Source organism: Poecile atricapillus, chromosome 7, assembly GCF_030490865.1.
Source record: "Poecile atricapillus isolate bPoeAtr1 chromosome 7, bPoeAtr1.hap1, whole genome shotgun sequence".
Lineage (NCBI taxonomy): Eukaryota > Metazoa > Chordata > Aves > Passeriformes > Paridae > Poecile > Poecile atricapillus.
Genome location: NC_081255.1, coordinates 16,007,803 through 16,030,546, shown reverse-complemented (window position 1 = coordinate 16,030,546; position 22,744 = coordinate 16,007,803). Strand labels below are relative to the sequence as shown.

General features: G+C 37.6%; 1 protein-coding gene across 1 annotated transcript in view; it reads right to left on the bottom strand.

Annotated features, from left to right (window-relative positions):
* DPYD (dihydropyrimidine dehydrogenase) overlaps positions 1-22,744 on the bottom strand; it is a 345,166-nt gene that overhangs the window by 153,761 nt on the left and 168,661 nt on the right. Inside the window, exons 12-13 of the mRNA XM_058842999.1 lie at positions 15,017-15,201; positions 7,561-7,776 (exon numbers count right to left, since the gene is read on the bottom strand). Coding sequence (XP_058698982.1) covers positions 7,561-7,776; positions 15,017-15,201 — 401 coding nt within the window. The remainder of the gene's footprint in view (positions 1-7,560; positions 7,777-15,016; positions 15,202-22,744) is intronic.

The following is a 22,744-nucleotide window of genomic DNA, read 5'->3' as shown; positions in this document are numbered from 1 at the left end:
TCCTGTGTTTGAGGATCTGTGTTGTATCCACTCCAGGACCCGCTCTGCCGCCTGTGTCCCCAGAGGAGCACGGCTCTCACCACGGGGCGTGGGACAGAGGGGTCCCCCCGAGAGGAGGATTGCAACAGGGTAATAGTTGCAGTATGAATAGAAATTATGTCCTCTCTTAAGTACTGGTCACTACCAGAACAATACATATTATGCCGAGAAGGAATGAACACTCCTACTTTTGGAAGCCATTTTTTATATAAAGGCTTAGGCAGAAAAACCCTCAGTACTGCAGTCTGTATGTTCTCTCAGAATTACATTTGAACTACTCCTCATTTATGCCAATCTAAGTGCACTCTAAGTTTCATTACAATACACAACAATTTTCAGATTAAAAAATACCCTAAAGACTGATTTACAAGTCTTTTATACATAAGCTGCCTGAAATAGTCAAGCTCAAGATTAATGTTCATACTTATGCTTCACATATGTATGTGCACTCTGGCTACACTGTTTTAAACCAGACTTTAGAAGAAAAAGAAAGGAAAAAGAAACAACCCCTAAATACTGTGTAAAAAAAACCCAGATTAATAGAAACCAAATCCTTTAGACATAACTGAGAATCCTACCTGCAGCCTACCAAGAACCAGTTTTAGACATGAATCTGGTTTTACCTTTGCTGGCCAGCTTTGTGTGCAGCTCTGAGGAAGGTAAGCTTAGACTTTGTGCAACTTCCACCACGAGCTCAAGGCATAAGGCATGAAAACTGCAGCCATGCTCACTCTGCTCCTTGAGGGTGAATGGCAGAAAAAGTGGTAACATGGGAAGAAAACTGCTGATCCTCTGTTTGTAAAAATCTGTCCTTTAGCACAGATGAGGCTTACTGACTCAATGTGCTACACCCCTGCATGACAGATCCCTCTGTCTTCCACTGATGAATTGTCACATTATGCTCCACGCCTTGAGATAACAGACTTCTCCATGAGAGACTCCGTGCAGAAAAGAGACTCCCACTGCAGAAGAAGTGCAGCATTTCTGTGATATTTAATGTTACAGGAAGAGTGGGACTAAACATTTCCTCAGAGGTTTAATTTTTTACCACGAACTTGTAAGAAGTTTTTCATTTCTAAAGTAGTAAATACAATCAACAGAGAGAGAGAGAAACTTTTTATGGATTGTTGTTAAACTCTTGCTTTAAAACTTCAGTTTGCTATGTTCAGCATTCAAAATATTAATTGGCCAAAATAATCAGAACTACTGATAGCAAAAACAGATTTTTAAATATTTCAAGGTGCCTCACTTGCATATTCACTGGTATCAAGATGCACATCTGCATCAGTTGAAGGAGGGCATCTACCTGGTACAGACTTCAGCTGTGGTAGGAAAGGCCCTGGCTTATCAATAATGACTTGGTTAAAGCTCTCAGTCCTGGGATCTTTGGTCTCTCGCTGTGGTCGAGCTGTGCTCCATCCCTCCAGATGGATTCTCCCAGGGTGAAGTTATGCCAAACCCCTACATCACCTGTTGTGTGGACTGAGAAAAAAGAATGGTTAAATGCAGTCTCTTCAAGATCCTCAGATAGCAGTTTTGAAGCTTTTGAAGTTATTTGTATACAAAGAAGCCTCCAGCCTTCTTTAAATGGGGTCAGAGATAGGATACAACCAAGTAGAGAGATGAGATCTGGTCCTTAAGTTGAACATATCAAAGAAATACTTTTTTTCAGGGGAAAAATAGGAAAGTCTGTTTCCCTGCTACTTATGCAGATTCACAGAATTATTTGTTCCTTTTTAGTAGCTAAATAACACATTTTCTGTATAAAAATAAAATTGCATAACTACAGCATTTTAAAAGATAATAATTACACTCTATAGCACTTCTCTAGCATAGCCTTTTACCTCTCCTGTTAAACTTTGTTGATTTTATGCACTGATCTAAAACTACAAAAATTATGGAACAGTAAAGATGGTATTTCTTATTAAAATTCTTTCAGAAATATTGAACAAAATAAAGGACATAAAGAGCTCCTAAGAATACTAAAACCAATAATAATAATTTTAAACTTGTAAAACAAGAAAATAATTTAACTTAAGAGTGTTGTGTGCTAAGGAATCCCATAAAATGCTCATTTTTCTCTTCAAAAAATGTAGTTAATAAAAGTTGTCTAATGCTGTTTAGTAGAAAGGCAAACAGTCCCTTTTATATTTGACATTAACAATCTGATCATTTGTCTCCCCAAAGAAAGCCCATACAGCTTTCATACAGACCACACAATAAAGAATAGTAATATTTCTGTTTACTGAGATATCAACTGGCATTTCGTTGCAAGTCAATGGTCTATCTTTGCTACAGCATACTAGACCTCAATCTGGCATCTACAAATGTCAAGAGTATAAAAAAAAATTATAGGATGGAAATCAAAAGCATGTTCTAAATTCCTAAAAACCAAACAAAGTTCACCTAGACATATTTGCTGCAGAAATCAGTACAATATTCAGCTGTCAATCTTGAAAAACAATGAGAGAGCGATGCTGTCAGTAGGACAGGATAATAACATTTCAAGCAGATGTTCAGGCGGGGCTCTAATTCTCACTGAACTCCCTTGGTAAGCATTTAATTTCTTTATCATATGCAAGCTAGGCAAATTGTACTTCATCAAAACTGTATTGTGAAATATTAATATTTCATATTATAGCAAAACTCCATAGAATAACCTTTGTCATATTAAGAACATCAGAATTTCAAATGTCATGGTTCTGCATTTTAATGCATCTTAAATAGCTTTTTGGCTTGGCACCATAAATTATAACTAGTTTAATCTAAATTACTACGCTGTAATATCATACAAAAATATACATTTTGTAATACAGATTCACTTCTGTGAAATACTAATGTTATGGAAAACAATGCATCATTGTACCATGATTTTTATACCACCTTCAATTATGAAGCGAGGTGCACACAGTGCAAATGTACAGGGAGAGAACTAGCTGGAGCCTGAATATGTATATTGTAATAACAGCACATAGAAATGCAATATATACTGGGCAAATTAATTAATTCTCTGCCAGCAATCATTTTTATTTAGAAATGGTTCTGAAAATGTGTTGTAAATCTACATCTGTAAACTGCATAAACATATATTATGGCTAGAAAGTTTCCTCTGCTATGGTTTAGTTCAAATTTAATCTAGTTTTAATTGTAATTTTGTTTTTAAAATCATCCACACAACTTGCTCCATAAGTAATGAAAAAAATTAAAGATTAAAAATGAAGTTAGTCTGCATGTGATTTCTGCTGGTTCTCATAATAAAGGCAACTGTTTCTGCATTATTGAAAGCGACAGCATCACAAATCAATGCATGTCACAACAAAATAAAGACAGATGTATCTGATTAATCAGAATTAAATTTTAGAAGTGAAGGAAGCATCTAAAAATCAAAGCAAACATTTCTGCTAACTCAGTTGTTTTTTCATCTTTCTAAACAGCCTGTACAATGCAGTGAGAGAACAACAAAGACTGAATTCAGCTGATAAAACCCTAATTTCTGCTATAAACTCCTCACTGTGGTAGTGAATACAGCATAGGGACGTACACACCTCATATAACCTTTGACTTATTTTGATGCTATGTTTATACAAACTTTCTGATTACAGGTTTTAATGCAAATTTTGTGTTCTAAACAATACTCACTAATAAATTCTTAGTAAATAAACCAGCTCAGCATAACACTTCTCCTAAAACCCTCCCACTCACAGTTATGTGTCTAATTAACGCAGTATCTGTCATTCTGCATGTAGTTTTCTGTTCATTTCAGCTCTAAAAGAGGTAGAAATTGGTATACATTTATTGTGGACTCTGATATGCAGCTCCCCCATTCCCCTTCAGTACCTTGCAAACAGAATTTACAAATAATATGTTGCTGCATACAGTTATCTGAACAAGACAGAAATACTGTTTGAACCAACAGAGCAATGAGCTATTGATCCTGTAGTCAAAAAGGGAAGACATGAATGTAGAAAAAGGTGTGTGAAGGGACACTTCTATTCTGCTGCCATTTGTCTTTCCTAGTGATTGCCAATTTCAAAAGCAGTTATTCCCTTTTCTGGAAGAAATCAAATCTGGTTGATACTAAAGCAGCTGTGCAAAGATGTTTAATTTAGTAAATAAAATTCTACAAGATACTATCTCCCTCACAGATAGCAACAGACACATACAGGTACAGTCCCCTACGATTAATATTTGCTCAACACTATAATTAGAAGGAATTTCAGCTATTTCTTACACTAGCTATTTGCAGGTTTTAACAGTAGTACGCTAGCATGCAAGAACAAACTTTGCTGAATCACTCGCAGTGGAAATGCTCACCCTACAAACAGAAAATGCTACAAAAGGTTGTCATGAAGACAATTATGAGCAAGGTGTGAGTGGGTGTTTAGAAAGGGAGGGAGCACTGCAGGAAACAGTGTGCTCTGTGCTAACTCCCTCTGGGCAGCATGTGAAGCTTTCAAGGTGAGGCCATGACACATGAGGATTAGAAAGACTAAGGGAGTAAATTACGGTCCAGAGGCTGAACTGCTACCCAACAGCTCCTCTGTGCAAGGCAGTAGGGCCTCTCATGGGCTGCAGGGATCCCTGGCCTTGTGTTTTAGAAGAGCTTTCTGTGCTAGATGATGAAAGAGAGAAAAGGAGAAGTAGCTCGTATGAAATAAATCCTGTGTTTTATGAGAATTACAGCTCTCCAGCCTGAGTCCTTTCTATCTCTGTCCTTGGATCCCCTTCCTCCAAGATTTATCATGTTTTCTCTCTGACCTTATTCCATCACACTATAGTTAATGTATGGAAATTTGTGATTGGGCTGTATATGCTTTTCACCACCTATATGTCACTCATATTTAGCCTGCATCAGTCACTTTTGCTGAAGTGCCAAAGGATGCCCATGGTAAACAGGGAATTCACGGGTCTCCCCTATCAGTGTCTGAATACAGCGGCAAATTCAGTCATTGGTTCTGGAAAAGGGGAAATTGCTGCTGCTGCTAAATTCCCCATGGCCACACAGGCAGGTCATGCTTGGCAAATCAGAAGGAAGCCCATCAGTTAAGCCTTACCAAGACAGATAAAATGAGGAGATGAGGGACAGAACACTGAATGCTACTTACACCACATACAATCAAGGCTGAAGTGTAAAAGCTTCAGCTGCCAAAAACTGTGTCTAGCAAGCTCTCTCCCTTCCCAGAAGCTCTTCCACTCTTGGGAACTGTACTGTCTGGGGAGCTGCTCCTCCTCCCAACAGCTCCAAAGGCTTAGATCAGGAAATCTTTGCTCTTGATCCTGCTGTGTAGTTTGCTTTGACTGGGCAGGACAGCTCAGTGTGAAATCCCCACTGTTGGTACCACAGCCCAAGAGAGCATTCTGCTCCCTGCACAAGATTTATGTATACATGATCACAAGTTAAAAAAAAAAAAAAGTTAGCACATTATGGCAACCTATAATATTACAAACTCTATACCAACAACTTGTTCTAGCATTAAGTTAACAAGAGCCATCTTTTCATAATATTCAGTTCACATAAGAACTGCTGCACTTTACTAAGCTTTTCTTCCCATTTGAAATAGGTTTTTTTTGAAGTATTAAGTACCATGTTACTCTGATAAATAAAAGGAAATTTGCTTCTGCAGCACCTCTCAGCCAAGCATCTCAAATCATGCCACAGATACACCTGTGGGAAGTGCAGTACTAGGAAGAATACAATACCAGAAATCCTAGGCAGCACTTGGGTGAGACACAGTTCTACTAGACACAACACAATTCAAGAGTTTAGGCACAGAGTAATGTTTCCTGCTGAATATTAGAAGGAAGCTGAAGCAGAAATAATAATCATTGAACTAGAACTCACTGGATAGCACTTTTCTGAATGTATTGACTTAAATAATACCTGCAATATCTTATTGCAACAAATACTTTAAAAAAAATCTCGAAATATCTTCATGTGAGTCACACCTCCAGAGCATGGCATCCAGTGGAACACTTCACAGTCGCCATTTCAGAAATGACTCAGAGTCTGCTGCTTAGTATAGCACCAACATCACTTCCTACAACATGCATGTCTTTCCTCCTGAACTCCCACCCAAGCTGGAACTCAGCCTGTGTCTGTTTAGCTCTCGAGATGCACAGTAATCAATGTGCAGTCTGGCAGGACTGCCAGCATACCAGCAATAAAACTGATAAAAAAATAAGTCTCAGTACTTGCTATGGGTTGCCTGTAGCCTAGGCACTGAATAATTACAGCTGATGGTATGTTATACATGTAAGTCAGTTGTAAAAACAATTGAATGACATTTATGTCCTAAAAAGTGTTTTAATAAGAAGCCCCATGAAGTAGATTGGAATCTCCACTGCAATCTAGACAAACACTTACTTCCTCAGGGCTATTTCAGGTGTAAGTGACAGCAGAATCCAGCCTGACATACTTTACACTATTCTGCAGCAATACAGCATTTTGTCCTTAGACCTTCCTTATACTAGAGGAGCACCCACTATAGTTAATTCACCTATGGTGCTTACCAATGGAAAGGTGGCAGAGAAACAAATCCACCTTTTCTCTTTTGCTCCATCCGTCAGTACCCTTGTACATCCCCACTCTGAACCAAGAATAAAAGGCCCTAGTATCCAAATTAAATTCAAAAGCTTTTTTCAGCCCACACTAGTGTTTGTTACTGGTTAGCAATACATTGCTACTCAGACTGTTACTCAGGCCTGTGTTCAAGGATTCACCTTTGCTTTTCTTCCTCTCTCCATAAGTCAAACCATATCAGCCGAAAACCTGTTTACTTTTTCTGTGATCTTTTTATCAGAGCTGTTATTTTCTTTCAATGTCTAAACTTCTTGCTCAGTCTCACTTCACTGTTTTGAATGTAGCAACAAGAACTTACAATTCTCCTGAATTCAAACAAGCAACTACACACTTAAAACGACACAAAATGCTTTTTTTAAGTTGCCACACTGAGCCATAGCCTTCAAGACTTAACTCTAACTCCTTCCTCCTCCACTACATGTTACTGAAGGTTGATGTCACTGTGCTCTTCTCTCCATAGGCTTGGTTCTATGTTGCCTCCATCTATCTGTTCCACTACCCACCCAGCCTCCTCCTTGCAGCCACATCATCACATTGCAACTGCACCTCCAGCTCAATGGCTTATCTTGGCAGCCTCTGGCACAGAATCTGCCTTTCATGAGCTATGTGACAAAGCTGTTACTCATTCCCTTTGCATTCTGATCCTTCACAGAAAACATTTTCACTGCAGTATTTAAAAAATGGATTTTTTTCACTTAATAATTGACTAATATTAAAAGTTGGGGCAATAAAAGGACAGAATGTAACAACAAACAGAACCAGAAATTGTGTCACTGCACCATGGAAAGCTCAGAGAAGAGTTGAACTACACAATGTATCATACCCTTCCCTGCTATCTTTATGCCACTTGGCTGTAACAGAGTCATTCCCCAAAGATTAAGATTTTTCAGTTATACAAAGATGTGGTTACACGCAAAATACACACTAAAATATTTCCTTACCTTATCCAGGGAGAATGTTTTAGTGACAGCAAAGCCCCATCCAGCTTCAAATGCTCTTCGAATCATTGGAGAACTAGTAGCAGGGGTTGCACTGGCAAGGCCAAAAGGATTTGGAAAAGTCAGTCCAGCCATTTCTACACTGATATCCACTAAATCTATAGGAGTGTAGAAGAGAGGTAGTTCTGGAACTGTAGAAACTGCAACACCATATAAGGACTGTAAAAAAAAAACAAAACAAAACAAAAAACCAACACTAAACCACAGATTTTTCTATTTTTATACAATTTATTATTAGTCCTGATAAGGGAATAATTAATATATAATAACCCAAAGTTTAAGTATTCTATTTTGTGTTCAGAATTACAAATCAGCAAAACATGCAAACACTCACCTATGTAACATCTTCAGCCCAAACATGTTGACTTCATGTTGAAATACTGTGCTATGCTGGAAATAACTGAATGACAGTAACACAAATAACGAAGAAACAGCCACTTTATATCTTGTACTGATAAGCCTAGTTCAGTCCAAATGTTTGTTCAGCCTTTCTGAAGAGCCACCTCTGCTCCCTACAGCAGTCAGTAACAGTGAGACTGCAAAAACCCAGGCTATGCAGATGGACCCTTTCTAGCTCTCTTCTCAGGTGCCGATCTATAAAAAGTATATGAAATTGTGAAAAATGAGGGAAAGCATCACATGGAGGATCACTCAGCCCTGATTCCATTTATTCTGAACCTTTTTGCTCCACCTTGAAGGATTTCATAAAGCTTCTGCAATGGCATACCTATGCAAAACTAATATTGGGTTATATTTAATTGCAGTAGTATGAATATACTATGAATAGTTTTTCAAGACTGAAAAAAGTTAGAGTCTGATTGCCATCAGAAACATCATACACACTATGGCTGTGCCACCACAGTCACTTTTGTTTTCATTTGAAAAGGATTCAGTGGATGTGTGGCATCTAATAGTATAAAAATTGTAGAGAGAAAAGCTTTTTCCATGTATGGGTACTGAACAGCATCCCAATCAGTCTGTCGTGGGTAGAATTTAAATCTTTGTTCAGTCAAATGGTTGACTCAATAAAATCACAAAGAAATAAAGCAGGAACTTCCAACACAGAGAAGCCCTACACTCTAATTAAAGTAACAGCTAAGAGCACAGCAGTCTCTTCTATCTTTAAAAAGATTTTTTTCAGCAGGACAAAAAGAACCAGTACTTGAAGTTTGGAGAAGATTTTCTGTAGCAGAATAAAAACCTCAGCCACTCAGGAATTGTTGCCTTTTGGGGATTTGGATTTTTTTAAGGAACTTATTTAATCAAATTTTACCTGTGAAAACTGATAAACACAGATGGGATGAGGAGTTTTTTTGTCTGTTTTAGTGCCTTGTGCTTCCTAGGCTGGTTTAAAACCTGAGAGTTTGCAACTGTTTGGTTTTGGGATTGTGTGGATTCCACTCATACTATTCTGACCCCAAATCTTTGAATCTTCAGACAAAGATTTTGGGGCCAAAATTTCTGATGGCTTAAAGCACTGAAAGTAGTGGAATTGTCCCAGCCTAATGATGCAAACCTGAATGGGACGCTAATGGTGGGCATTTTGAGAAAAGCTAATTTCTAAAGATCCCTAGCACTTGGGACCAAACCAGACCTCTCCCAGCTGGAGGCCAATGCAGTTACACGTTATAAAAAGCCAAACATGACTCTTTTCTTCCTTCCTGAGTGCTCACTGCTTTCTCCATGTCATACTCCACAGTGCTATTTTTCTACACCAAGAGAATCTGAGTTCCTCAAAAACCAAACAGCCTGGCATTCTACATCACAAAAGCTTTTGTTAACTGGCAAATAACAAAAAGAGGGAGGGAAAAATGAAAGAAAGTATTGTCTTTTTATCACTTTAAGTTTGATTTTGTCTTTTTAACTTTTTTTTTTCTTTTTTTTTTTTAGCTTTTCTTAATTAATATTTTAACTACAAAATGTTGTTTGCAGTGCCAAACCAGAAAATCCTGGATCACATAATTAAAATTAAAGCATTTTTTAAATGCCAGCTTTTGTCTCCTACATATCTGAAAGTGGAGAAATCTGATGAAATCAACACTGATATACTGAACTCTTACAAAAAACTCTTTGATTTTCATTCTGTAAGAATGACATCAAAGAAAGACTTAAGGAAAATTGGTCAACTCCACTCTTTGTGTACATGTGCACAATAAATCAAATTTTCTACTTTGAATTATTTTTTCATTCAAAATTGTTCAAATGTTCTCTGTGAATACATTTCAGTCTGAGGATTGATAACAAACTACTCAGAGCTTGTCCAGCTGTGTCATTTGCTGTACACAAACAGGCAGAGAGTGCCGAATATGAAGCTCAAGTTCCATTGTACTGTTTCTTTGCCCAAACAGGACAATTAAATCTCTAAAAGTTGTTCCCACCTAAAATGAATGCTGCTTGAAAATGATTGTTAGTGACCTTTCCGTGGTAAAATAGAAAATATATCCTATACATAACAAAAAAGCACCAAAGCAGTGAAAGACTTTTGAAGCACATGGTTGAAAATAACCCATGCAGGAATAGGCCTTGCCTCCTGCATGCCACCATTCAAACCAGTCTAAAGACACTTACCAAACCATATATAGGGGCCCATTTTCCTGCTTTCCCTTCAGAACCACAAAGATTTCCATCCACCCACATGCACCCAGACCCCACAAAATGTGCCTAATGGTTTGCTAATGATGAAGTGACCCAAGCAGAGGTGGCAGGGGGAGAAATATGAAAGGTTTCAATGGAATAAACCAAGTATCTAAAAACACACAAGGGCAGGATGCAGCTGAAGGTTCAGTAGCCAGTGGCAACACATCTTTGGAGATTTATCTCCCTCCTTCCCCTCCTTCCTATCATTTCCTTTTTTTGCTCTATTTTTTTTGCTGTTTCTTTCCTTTCAGCACAATGCTTATAAAATAAATATATTTCATAAACCTTGATGCACTGTTTTCTACAAAGCAAAATTTTTGGCAAACAAAAATGTTATATAGCTTCCTGAAAGTGAAATCATCTTTATAATGAAGGATTTCCCTGACATTGCACAAACAAATAGGAAAAGAAAGCCTGCAGGCAAGAGTTTATTTATAATAACTCTTCCCTTGATTTTTAGAAGTAGAGGACAAAAAGTGTGACCCATTCTTCCTCTTAATTTGATGCCAACCAGCTGAGCTAACAATATTGCAGGTACTTGTCGCAATCATGACAATTTTTTGGAGACCACAACAGGGTGGTGAAAAATCCCCAGCACATTGCAAGCAGTGGCTCTACCTTACCCTAACCAGGACTGGCCTGAAGGCAAAAGCACACGAGCTGCAGTGCAGGCCTGAGAGACAGGAACTCAGCTTTAGACCTGATACAATTTTTGACATTAATTTTCTTTAAATAGAGAAAATTCCTTACCAGAGCGATATGGTCTAACTGCATTTTCTTGCCTTTAACAAAGACAGACTGTGAAAGCAAGTAGTTGTATTACTGTTATTTTTCACAGAGAGCCTTCTCCACAAGTCCTATTGCCTGGAAGAGTTTTCCTGAATACTTCCATCCTGCTCTGGCATTCTTCATTTTAAAGTCTGATCCTAAAACATGTATTTTCTCCCTTGCTTCTGCTATCCTCTCTCCAATTATCCATTAATTAACTGTGGTAAATATGTTTCTATTACTTCATACAATCTCTGAATGGTTGTGGTTGGAAGGACACCTGGGGAATACCTTGTCCAACCTCCTTGTTCAAAGCAGTTAGCTACAGCAGGTTTGCTCAGGGCTCTGTCCACTGTGACAGAGATTTTCTAAGCTCCTTCCTGGCTTTCTCTTCCTGTAACAGACATATTGCTCATTCAGAGGCAAACAACTAAATTCCCAGGCTTCCTGAACATGCCTTTAATTCACCTTTTTTGCAAATGGTGCCTTATTGCTGTGTGCTAGCATTTCATATGTTGTTTTAACTAAACAAAGGGACATTAATTTTTTTCCCTGCAGTTGTCCTGAAAAGAAACAGACAACATAACTAATGGCTTCAAATTCAAGCTTCCTGGAAACCTCTCAGTTCTGGTTTTGATTATGAAATAATGTATATTCACGCATGCTCAAGGAATATATGAGAATGGTCGATCTTGATAAAGAATCAACACTACACTCTTCAGATACAAAGCCCATATATTTTCTGACAGCACAGGTAAAGGAAAAATAGAAAATATACAATCATGTTTTAAAATAACACTGTAATGTGCTCAAAATTCATCTTGAATAATATCTTAGTGAAGTGCAATTTGTATCAGTTGGGATCCAGACCTGTATTCTCTAAATGTATCATGTACATTTCAGTTTAGGAAAAATATAAAAGAAACTTCGACACTGGAAGGTTACAATAAAGAAGAAAATAGATGTAAATAAATGAAAACTTACTATGATTTAGAAAAAAAAGTCACTTTAGAAGAGTGATTTTAGTGAGAAGAAGATGGCAGCTTGACTATCACATATGGGAAAATAGCCCACCGGTAAGTGTATGAATAGAGCTGGAGTGAAGCATTAAGGCTGGCACAGTCATCCAGTAAGAAAATACTGTAATTGTCTTTGCTTTCAAGATAGGCACAGAAAATTAAAAGTTAGTCCTGCAGTAATTGTGAGTTACCCTGAATATAACTATTATACTACTAAATCCATTCACTGATCAAAAAGAAATGAATGGTAACTGAGGCCTAGAAGAGAACAGCAGCCCATATTGCTTCTGCACAGGATCATAAAGTCACTGTCAGACAAAAACAAACGCTTACAATGTCCAAACTAAATAAATCACTAAGATTATTTAATTGAAATTTTTACGTCATTCACAGAATATCAAAAGAGGTTGAATTGTGAGAAAATGTGAGTAGTAGAAAGTTGCATGAATTGGGCTGATTCTGTTTGGATCTCTAAAGTCTTGCAAGGAACAGTTCTAGAAAGACTGACTGTATTTCCAAACAGGTTCTACTACAGCTATCCTTAGTTAGGCTCTGACCGGTCATGTTTATAGAAACTAACCTGACACAGCTGCAGGCAACAATTTTTGAGATGAACCTATGCCTCATATAGTGGGAGGAATATGTTAAGAGGCAGGAGATATTTAGGCAACTAATGATGGAAAGTTTCCAGCATAAGAGCAGCCAAGAAGCTTCTGTAAATAACTCTCAGTATTGAACATAAGGCATTTCTGCTGAAGAGTCCTGGAGTCTGGATCTCACGCCTGACTTGACCACGTGCCAGAGCTTGCAGTGACTGGAGTTTCAGGGCACATATCAGCCCCATCTGTTCGCTTAGCCTTTTGCCTGGAGTAGGTTGGGATACAAGCAGCGTGCTGTTAAAACACTGCATTCTGCAAGCAGTCAGGATGGTGGGTTTGAGTTACACTCTTTGAACATTGTCTTGGATTAGTTGAAAAATCCTATGGAATAGTTTTATTTTGATGAAGACTGACTGCATCGTTTATAGATCCTGGTAATGCGATAGTTGGTGATTTTGGAAATGGCTACCTACTCCTTAACTGAAACATAGACAGTATCAATGCATTTATTTAAAATTTAATGTGTACTTGATTCAAACACTCAGTTCACAGTATGGTTGCCTGCTTTAGAATCTCACAGCAGAGAGAAAGTAAGGTGGTGTGTAAGGGTGTTTCTTCATTTGCTTTTGGAAGTTTCCAGAATACAGTTCAGCTGTAAATTGAATGCATGTGCACACACATGAGCACGAAGGCAGGCACACCTGCACACACCTGTCCCTATAAACAGTAGGGCAACACAATCCTTCTCTTATCCTTCTCAAAACAGCTGCTTTAAAAACAAACTCCTCCAGTCACTAAAATTTCTACCAGGTCCAAACACTGGTGAAGTAAATTGCCAAATTACAGCATTTTGCACCACAGCAACCAGATTTTACAAGGGCTGCACATCCAAATAAATGCCCTTGGGCAACCCATTCATCTAACAGCTGGAAAGGTGACACTTGCCATTTGGAAACTTTCCTGTGAAGATTGCTGTAAGGCTTTCCCATTAGCTTCCTGGTGAGACTGTAAGGTTGAATAAGCTGCCTTGAAACCTGCAAAGGGTAACAGAAATGCTCTAATATCACAAGTCTGCTTGATTTAAAATTCTAATTCTCAAGCCATGACTATTCAGATTTTTTCCAAAGTATTAAATACATTCCAGGGGGGGAGAAGCTTTAAGGAGGAAGCAACATGATACAGGAGGGTTTTATAAATGATGTCTGTATTTTAAGAGGTTGAATAAGGAGACAAAAAGGAGAAGATACCTTCTCTCCCCTACCACGGTTAGCCAAAATCACTGTGCATTGAGAAATTAAGCAAGCAGGCCAGGGATTAAAGATGTTTCACACTCAGCATTTTCATAGGGTCGAAGAAGGCAGGACACAAACAGTGCTTTAGAAAAAGTGCGAAAAAATATGCACAGATACTAACAACAAGCTTTCAGTTGAAGTATTTTTAGGAAGTGAAATCAGACCCCAACAGCATGAAATTGCACAAACATGCAATCAGAGAGGCTTTGAGCAGATGGATGGGGGAGAAAGACATTGAGCTGTTACAGTCCCAACTTCAGTTGTTCAAATCTCTTTATGTGGGAGAATGAATCATGTATCATGTTTCTTAAAACTTCCCTGCACTACGAACACACTTTTTGTCATCTGGTTCTCCAGGCTGTGTCTCTGTCTCAGGAGATTTCTTTTCAGCTCCTCTAGATTTTGTGCTCTTATACTAGAAAAATTAGGGTGGAGTCAGCAACATGCGAGGAGAACCAAAGGGAGACATGTGGGTTACCAGGTTTTTCAAGTCTGTACATCTTACATTTCTCAGGTAAATTCTCCTTTTTATTACTTGCCTCTGTGCATTCATTGTTTAGTTTTTATCAAGCTCTTGTATCCAGTTTATCAGTCTCATCAGAGCAAACTTGGGTTCCAGTGTAGATAACCTGAGTGTTCTGTAAACTGTTGGTAAACTAAAAATATCTTCCCCAGGTAACAACATTGGCAGTAGTTAATTTTTACTTTATGCACTACTCGAAGATTTTACTTTTTAATACTTATGGAGCTCATTCCTTTTCCCCAACTACTCAATTAGGGCTTCTGCTCGCAGTGTCTGTTGTGCAGGGAGGCTTACTACCCTTGAGTGGAATTCAGAACTGGGGCCAAGAAAATGTTGTTTGAATTTTAGTGTTAAGATGCTGTAAGAAAGCTGAGCTCATCTACCCAAACGCTAATATGTGATCCAAGCTGAATGAATGTGTAATGTTCTAACCACCAGATAATCTTAGTATTAGTTTCTCAAAATTCATATAATTAATCAAAACCACAGTGAGAATTATTTTTAGAAGTATCTAAAAGCAGATAAAACTGGGAAAGAGAAAAATACTTTTGAAGAAGTCACCTGGATGTATCTGTGCATGTACCAGGAAGCTTGCTTGCCATCGTTCACGGATTCCACTGTAGTGTTGGCAACACCAGCAACGTCACCCCCTGCGAACACCCAGGGCTCACTTGTTTGCATCGTTTCTGGGTCTACTTCAGGGAGACCCCATCTGTTAAACTTGATAGGTGCCATGGCCTCCCTGACTGCAATTAAATAAATGACAAATATGTTAACAAAAGAAAGAAAAAACTGTTGCTAAAATCTGTCAAATATATGCAGATAACAATAAGAAAATCTAATGCTGAGAAAGGTATCTCTCATTGAAGTCAAAGCCATCCTGACTTAATATTCAAACTGAGAACATCCTGGAAGAAAGGCTTGCTTCAAAACCTGTTACACATATTAAGAATAAAACCATAATTAAAATTAAATGGTTACAAGAAGAAAATATACTTTGTATCTTTTTCACTACAATTTCTGAATTTTTTTTAGAGCATGAATTAAGAGATCTTAATATTTTTCATGCTGTTAGAAAACAGCACATGAAATATTATTGTCCTCCGAATAATGTAGATGTGAAAATAAAATATATTTTTATACTGCATGGCATTATATGTGCATGTGTATATGATGCATGGCATCAATACACATAAATGCTCAGAAAAATATTCTGTTAGTATTTTTTAAATTACTATATTCTCAAGGCACTTCAAAGTAGCTTCATTAAGAGAATAATCTTTTCAATAAATATTTTTAGCAAATTTTGATGGCATCTATCAAAATAGGTGGGGCTATATAGCTTTGTCTGCAGTAACCAGAACATTCTGGAAAAAAATGCAGCTTAAAATTGCAATGTCCCTCAGGGACATACCACTGGTAGATGCAGATTGCCAAGGCAAATTAAACTGATGTAGTTGTACTGTCATAAATGTAAAAGAGAAACCTGCCAGTTTAAGATGAAGATTTCTCCAATAAAAAGGGCAAAGTCATGGTACTGTCCCAGCGCACACCTCAGTACAGAGCAAGCTTCACACGCAGCTTCCCCACACATCACACTGATGGGATTCTCATCCAAGGCTCTGGGTCTCCTCTCAACTCCAAATCATATATTAGAAGTGCATTTCAAAGCGGAGGCTATGTATAATCAGGGGCAAAATAATTAAACAGGAAGCAAGGCATGAACATTGTCACCTATTTGTCCCACCTACTCTCTCCTCCTCAACCTTGGCATTTACAAACATATCCAGAGGACTCAAATTCAAAGGAATTTTTTGCAACTTGTTCAGAAGCACGAGTCAGAGAAGACAGTTCTGAGCTGAAAGACTATAGCAGATTTTCTATCAGAAGTATTTAATTTATCCACAAGACCTATTGCTTGCATAGTCTCTCCTACCTGGCACATACATGTGGCTTAAGCTGACAAAAGTAATATTTGGGTAGCAACAAACTCAAAAACTTCAGAAATTATTTCCTGTAAAAATATCTAAATTACAGAAAGATGATATGGAACACAACCTTCAGACCGAGACATTTTTCATCTGGAAGATGAGAGGTTTGGTTTGTTTGGGTTTGGGCTTTTTCTGTTTGTGTGGGTTTTTTTAAAGGAAAGAGTTGGCTGATAGCAGTTTTATCAAAAATCCTTCAGAAATCAATACATTAACTTTCTCTTTGTGCCTCAGACTGTCTGTACTTCAAGAAAGCTTTTGATCATCTTATATTTGTTATATATAGGATAACTTATTGCATGCAGTGGTACCATCTCAGCATGCAGTCTAGACAGCTCTCACACGTTAAATATGTACAGGCCTGTAAAGACATGTTTGGAAAAAAACACAGGAAAACTTGGTACTGCAGGATTTGGTAGGGGGGATTTAATAGACGACTTCTGTCTGAGACAGGACTGAACCACAGTAAAGGTGTCTGAGGACAACATGCTGTCAAAAATGTAGTTTTTCAAAAGAAATGATGTAAAACTGGAAGTTCTGACTACTTATTTCATCTTGTGGAAAAATAGGGTATTACCTCTGTTATCCTCTATCTATTACATTTCTCGAATCTCTTTGAATTGCTTTGTTCTAAAATAGCTGTCTGGACATAATTATACCAAAAGCTTTTTGAGTGTGAAGAATGCCCAACATATCTTCACCTGAAACATCTCTCCAGGCCTGGGGATTTGTCTGCCTGATCAGTATTTTTAAAATCGAGAAAGAGCATTTCCCTGGTGGCAAGGTTGACATGATATCCAACTGCTACTTCTTTCTTTCTTAAAATCTCCAAGATTTAGGTGATACTAAAAAAAAGGGCATGGTTCAAAAGCATTTTATGTGGGCTCCTAACATCCTCACGATTTGGATCTGATGCCTGGTGCAAGTGGGAGGCTGAAGGGACCACCTCCTAGACCACCTGCACAAAGAAGGGGAGAACTTTTGTCTACAGAAAGGGAAGTCCCTCCTCTGCCCCTGCAAGGGTGAGAGAGAGACCAAGAGCCAAATGTGAGCTTAAGCTATTGGTTGTCTGAATTGGTGTTTGACAACAACCAGCAAACCTGTATCATTTAGGACAGAGGTAAGGAGTATCTTTAAAAACCTTCATCCTCTCAGTTTCAGCCTTCAACGTTTAAAACTAACATATCTTTTCTCTTGAAGAATCAAACTGCAATCTTGTGTTTTGCTGCCATCTCCTCCTCTAGTGAGATATTATATATCATTTGAAAAGATTCTTCTGGATGAAAGACAATATACAATTTAATTATTCTACTGCTATCAAGTGATGCTAACACAAATAACACCAAACAAAAGGACAGTGCTGAATGTATTTTCCAAATTCACTATATTCACAGAGCAAACAAACACAAATGGAAACACAGCAGCAAATTATAGCATTTTGCAAAAACAATATTAAAATATAAGTGAATACAGAAAAAATATTTTAATTAACAAAACAAATCAAATGGAAAAGATTCCCCAAATAAAGCTTTAAAAGTGAGTCTCTGTGTGACTGCCATGACTAATTATGCATCTATGTAATGTGTGTTCAATTTGGGCTTATTTAAATAGCAGAAATGCTCATTAGCTGCAGTATATCTGTGAAGCTTCAATAAACAGTTTAATGGTTTTTATGTTTAACCAATTTCGTAAGTTCCTATAATTTTAGCTTTAGTAGCTCATTAATGTTATTTTTGATATCCATCTTACAGAATTCCTTTAAAGTGAATAGTAGCATTACATCTGAAAAATACAAATATACTGTAACTTTCTTAATCTAAAATGTATAACTGCAGCTGTCACACACAAAAACAGATTAACTGCTGACATTGCCCAGTCTAAATGCCCAGCAAATAAAGAAAGACACAACCATGCCTACTCCACTGCTGTCCTGAACAGGATTAAAAAGTGGTTTGACTGGATCAAGTTGAGTCCAGTTACAATGGGAGAGGGTCCTGTTTCAAGCTGCTACTGACTTTGTTTTCTGTCTGGCAGCAGCAAGCAGAAGTGTCTGATGTCTATCAACTCTGAGGGCAGAATTTCTGGGCTTTAGAAATCATCATGAAGCCACTTTTGGATATGGGAATGAATATTGGGAATAGATAACTGGAACTGCTGCACCCAGACTAGCTCAGTAAACCTATTTGTAGAGAAAAATCTTATTCCAAATGACTCAGCAGGAAAACTCCTACCTATTTCAGTGAACGTATACAAATTTCAGTTTTATATAACAATTGTTTTACAAATCTGGTGACTCAAAGCCTGTTGGTGTGAGGCAGATGCTGTGCTAACAAGAAGATGCCAGGGCATTCCCAGCTGGGGCATCACAGCCTCTCTTCCTCCCCTTTCCTCTTTCATTAGATAGTCAAAGCTGCAGTATTCTGAGGTCAAAATTACCCAGTTGTCTGAGCAGGTTCTATGGAGAAACTCAACAGTCCTTCCAAGTTCCAGACCTCCTGGTTTCTGTGCCATTTGGAGTTCTATACCTGATCAAAGGAAAACTAAAATCTTTTTCACTTATGAGGTCAGAGCTCTGCAAACTCTTTTTTCCTTTGTTCCTTAGCAAATTTCTCTCAAACTGTAGAAATAAAAATTAACTATGACTGGGTTCAAGTATAAAATTGTAAACAACTTGGGAAAAGTTGTCTTTACCGTATGTTGAACTGTTCTAGGGAAGCAGAAAGCCTAGGATTTGCTGCTGCAGTTTCCAGGAAAGATAACAGTTGTACTTAAAGTAAAAGCAAAGTATCTGAAAGTAGTGACTGATTCCTGGAATTATGAAATAAAGTTTTGCCCTTCAGTCACGATGCAATAGCTAGCTACTACCAACATTTTCATTAAACATATTTTGGTTCACAAATAACTTGCTATTTCTGTGATTTTTTTTACCAAGGCAGTACTTGGATTTTGCTCAGATATTTTTCATTTCTCTTTATTGCTGTTCCAAGAAAATAAAATAGACATTATCATGCTAAGATTCTGGTTACATGGGAATTCTTCCTCTTTACTGCTGCCTGCTAAACAGAGTATCAAACTAAACTTAGGTTGCCAGTCCCCTATCCTGGCTTAGTTCTTTGTTCTGCACTGAATTTTGTAGTGCATTTTGAGCACTATTTTCCATACTTTCTCCATGGTTCTCCTTGGAAATTCATGAAAACAAATCATAATGACATTTGTTACAAAATTTTGCACTCCAAAAGTATTGTTTCCTTTGCTTATCAGAAGGAAATAGATTAGAAAAGGGTTATTTAAAGTTCAGACTTTAAAACCAACGGCACTGCTGTTAAGTAGGATGTAGAGGCTGAACACAGTGTGAGGGGGCACACAGAACTGTGATTGTCTATGTTGAGTAGTTGCAATTAGGAATATAGTGACAGAAGATATTTCAGTAATTCACTGATACATTGTAAGTCTCAAAAATAACAAACTAAGCAAAAAAGCAAGAACCAAGAAGTTCTTCAAGAAGAAGCAAAACATTTTTCTTACCCCACCTGCAGCAGTTGGATTTGAACACTTTGTTGGGCTGCCTTTTTACTGGTTTTAATAAAATGGTAACCTTCTTAAAACAGTCTAGAAGGCAACTCCCATTTCATCTGTAAACAACTCTAGGAGCATAAAATGAAACTAGGAGTCAATTTTTTTTAAGTTAGTGATGCATTTATATGATTCCCAACAAGAGGATGAATGTCCACTAGAGGTGTTGCTTAAAAACACAATCAGCATTTTATTTCAACAACAAAAAAAAAGAAAGACTAAATATCTATTGTGAACGCACAGAATCTCAGTTGCAAATTTAATAGTCACCATGCAAGAATAGGAAACATCTTGCTGAGGATAATAGAGTAGAAAAAACTTTCTAACCTATGAGCTATTTCTGCTCAATCACCCACACACTTATGGCTTCTTATAAAACTTTCAAACATGAGCATCAAGGCTGCCCTGAACACTTCGTTGAACTGGGGCTAAGTCTAATTTTAATCTCTCTGGTTCTGACAGTATTTTCTTTATTCTTTTATCACTAGAACCAGCTTTTGTAGGATATAACCTGCTATCTTAGCCCATACCAATACTGCATTTGCAGTTCCCCAAGGTGCCTTATGAATTAGGTCAATTGATAGAGCTCTTTGTATGAGCAGCAATTAACATGTTTATTCAACCTGCACCTGAGTCACCCAGTCACAGAATAATTGAGATGAGAAGGGCCTTCTGAAGGTTGCCTATTCCATTCCTTTCAAAGTTAGATGAAGTTCCAAGTCAAATCAGCTTGCTCATGGCATTGTTCATGTATTTTGAATGAAACATGGCATTTGAGTACCTCCAGTATTTTCATCTCCATCTTCTGATGGGGAATACCTGAATATTTTCATCTCTTGAATACAGAAGTGTACTTCATTTAGAAAAACCAATCAACCACACAAACAAAAAACCACAACAAAACACTAAGATGATGTTTTGGTGGTGGCTTTTTTTCTTTTTCATTTATCTTTGTTATGTACACTGAAGTAGTCTGAAGTTTTGGTTGTAATCCAGCTCAGCGGTGAAAAGCAAATTTGACTTTCATTAAGACAGCTTAAAAAAAACAACTTAAAAGCAGCTGAAATGGTATGTTCAAAATAAGCACTTTATGCACTAAAGTCTTAGCTTCTTTTCACTTTCACAACATCCAAAACAAATGACTTGCATTTTTCCTTTTTATTTGATTGCTCTTCTAACAGCAGTTACACCCAAAATACAGTGTGAAACTGAGGTGTTTTGCTCACCCCCAAAGTAAATGACTCTCTTCTCTCATGATCAGCTCACTGCATGACTGTTCCCCTCCCATTTTATGTTTCTATTTAAAAACCTCTCAACAATTAATTTAGACTGTGAATGCGCCCTAGGAAATACAAGACTGGCACAGTACTTTGGCTGAGCAGCACAGTAAGTTCAATCTTTTAATTGAGGTAATTTTTAATGTGGGAGAAAACAGAATCACTCCTATATCATGGGGTCTATGAATCACAACAAAATATATTGATTGCATAGGTTAATATTGATTTACCACAGGAGATGCTAGAAAACCTTCCAAAAAAACCTAAACACAGGATTTTAAAAACAACACAAAATTTGCCAAAATTCTCAGTCTATCAATGCCATCATCAGAGTAGTTAATGAATCTCTTTAAAAAAATCTTTACAAATCTGTTTAAAAAACCTTAAATCTTCTTCTTCTTGCTTCCTGGAGGTTAGACTGAGCCCTGAAATATGACCCACACAAATGCCAGAGTCTTTCCACAGCAATACAGCTGCAAGGGGAATAGGAGTCTGTCCTCTCCTGTGCCCTGTAGAGCAGGAGGCAGCGGCGTGCCAGCCCTGAGCAATGAGCACTGTAAATACCTGGGTGCAGTCACTGTCTAGAAACAGCCAAGGATGCACGAAACTACCCCAAAGCATTAGGAGCACACACAAGATAGGATTGCTCCTGATATTCACTTCACATGTTCCTTGAAAGACCAGGCTGATCCTTCTTTTTAGTGTAGGAGAGGGTTGACTTTTCTGATGTTTGCATGATAATTTACCATTCTATACAACTGCATGTTGAACAGGGAGTGCTGAGTACATTATGCAGGTTTACAGCCTGCTTACATCACTTACAATTTACCATTTTCCTTGATTGCAATGATTCACAAAAATACATTACGCTAAGAAATTTTGAATACCAAATTTTCTGGTCTTGTGTAATCTGAGGCACTTGGCAAGTCCTCTGTCAGAGCATTTATTCCCAAAGGACCACGACAACATGTCATGGTAAATTGGCTGGCATGACCATGCCCTGGAGAGGCAGGCACGTTGTTCACTAAGGCTTTCAGAACTTGCTAATTTCCATGCTGAAGACCTTCTCATTTTATCAGTGTGTCTACTGCTGAGTCAGTGTTTTTAACTTCTAAGGCACATTCAATGTATGTACCTGGACTCCTGAAGTCTAACCTAGTGTCAGAGGAGAGCAGACTAAATGCTGCTCAGTATGAATTCATGGTATTCACTGTATTCATGTTCATCCCTCTGCTAAACGAAGATAATTCATCCACTCTCTGAAATGTCATCAATTTCTGGACCTTTAATATATTAATTAATAAATGATAATAATTTAATTAATAATTATATTATTTAGTAATTTCTGTATCTTTAATACAGAATTAAGTACTTGCTAACTTGGAAGACTAAACCTTGTCAAGTGCAACTAAGAAATACTGTGTAAGAGGGAGGTCACAGTTCTCTTGTAT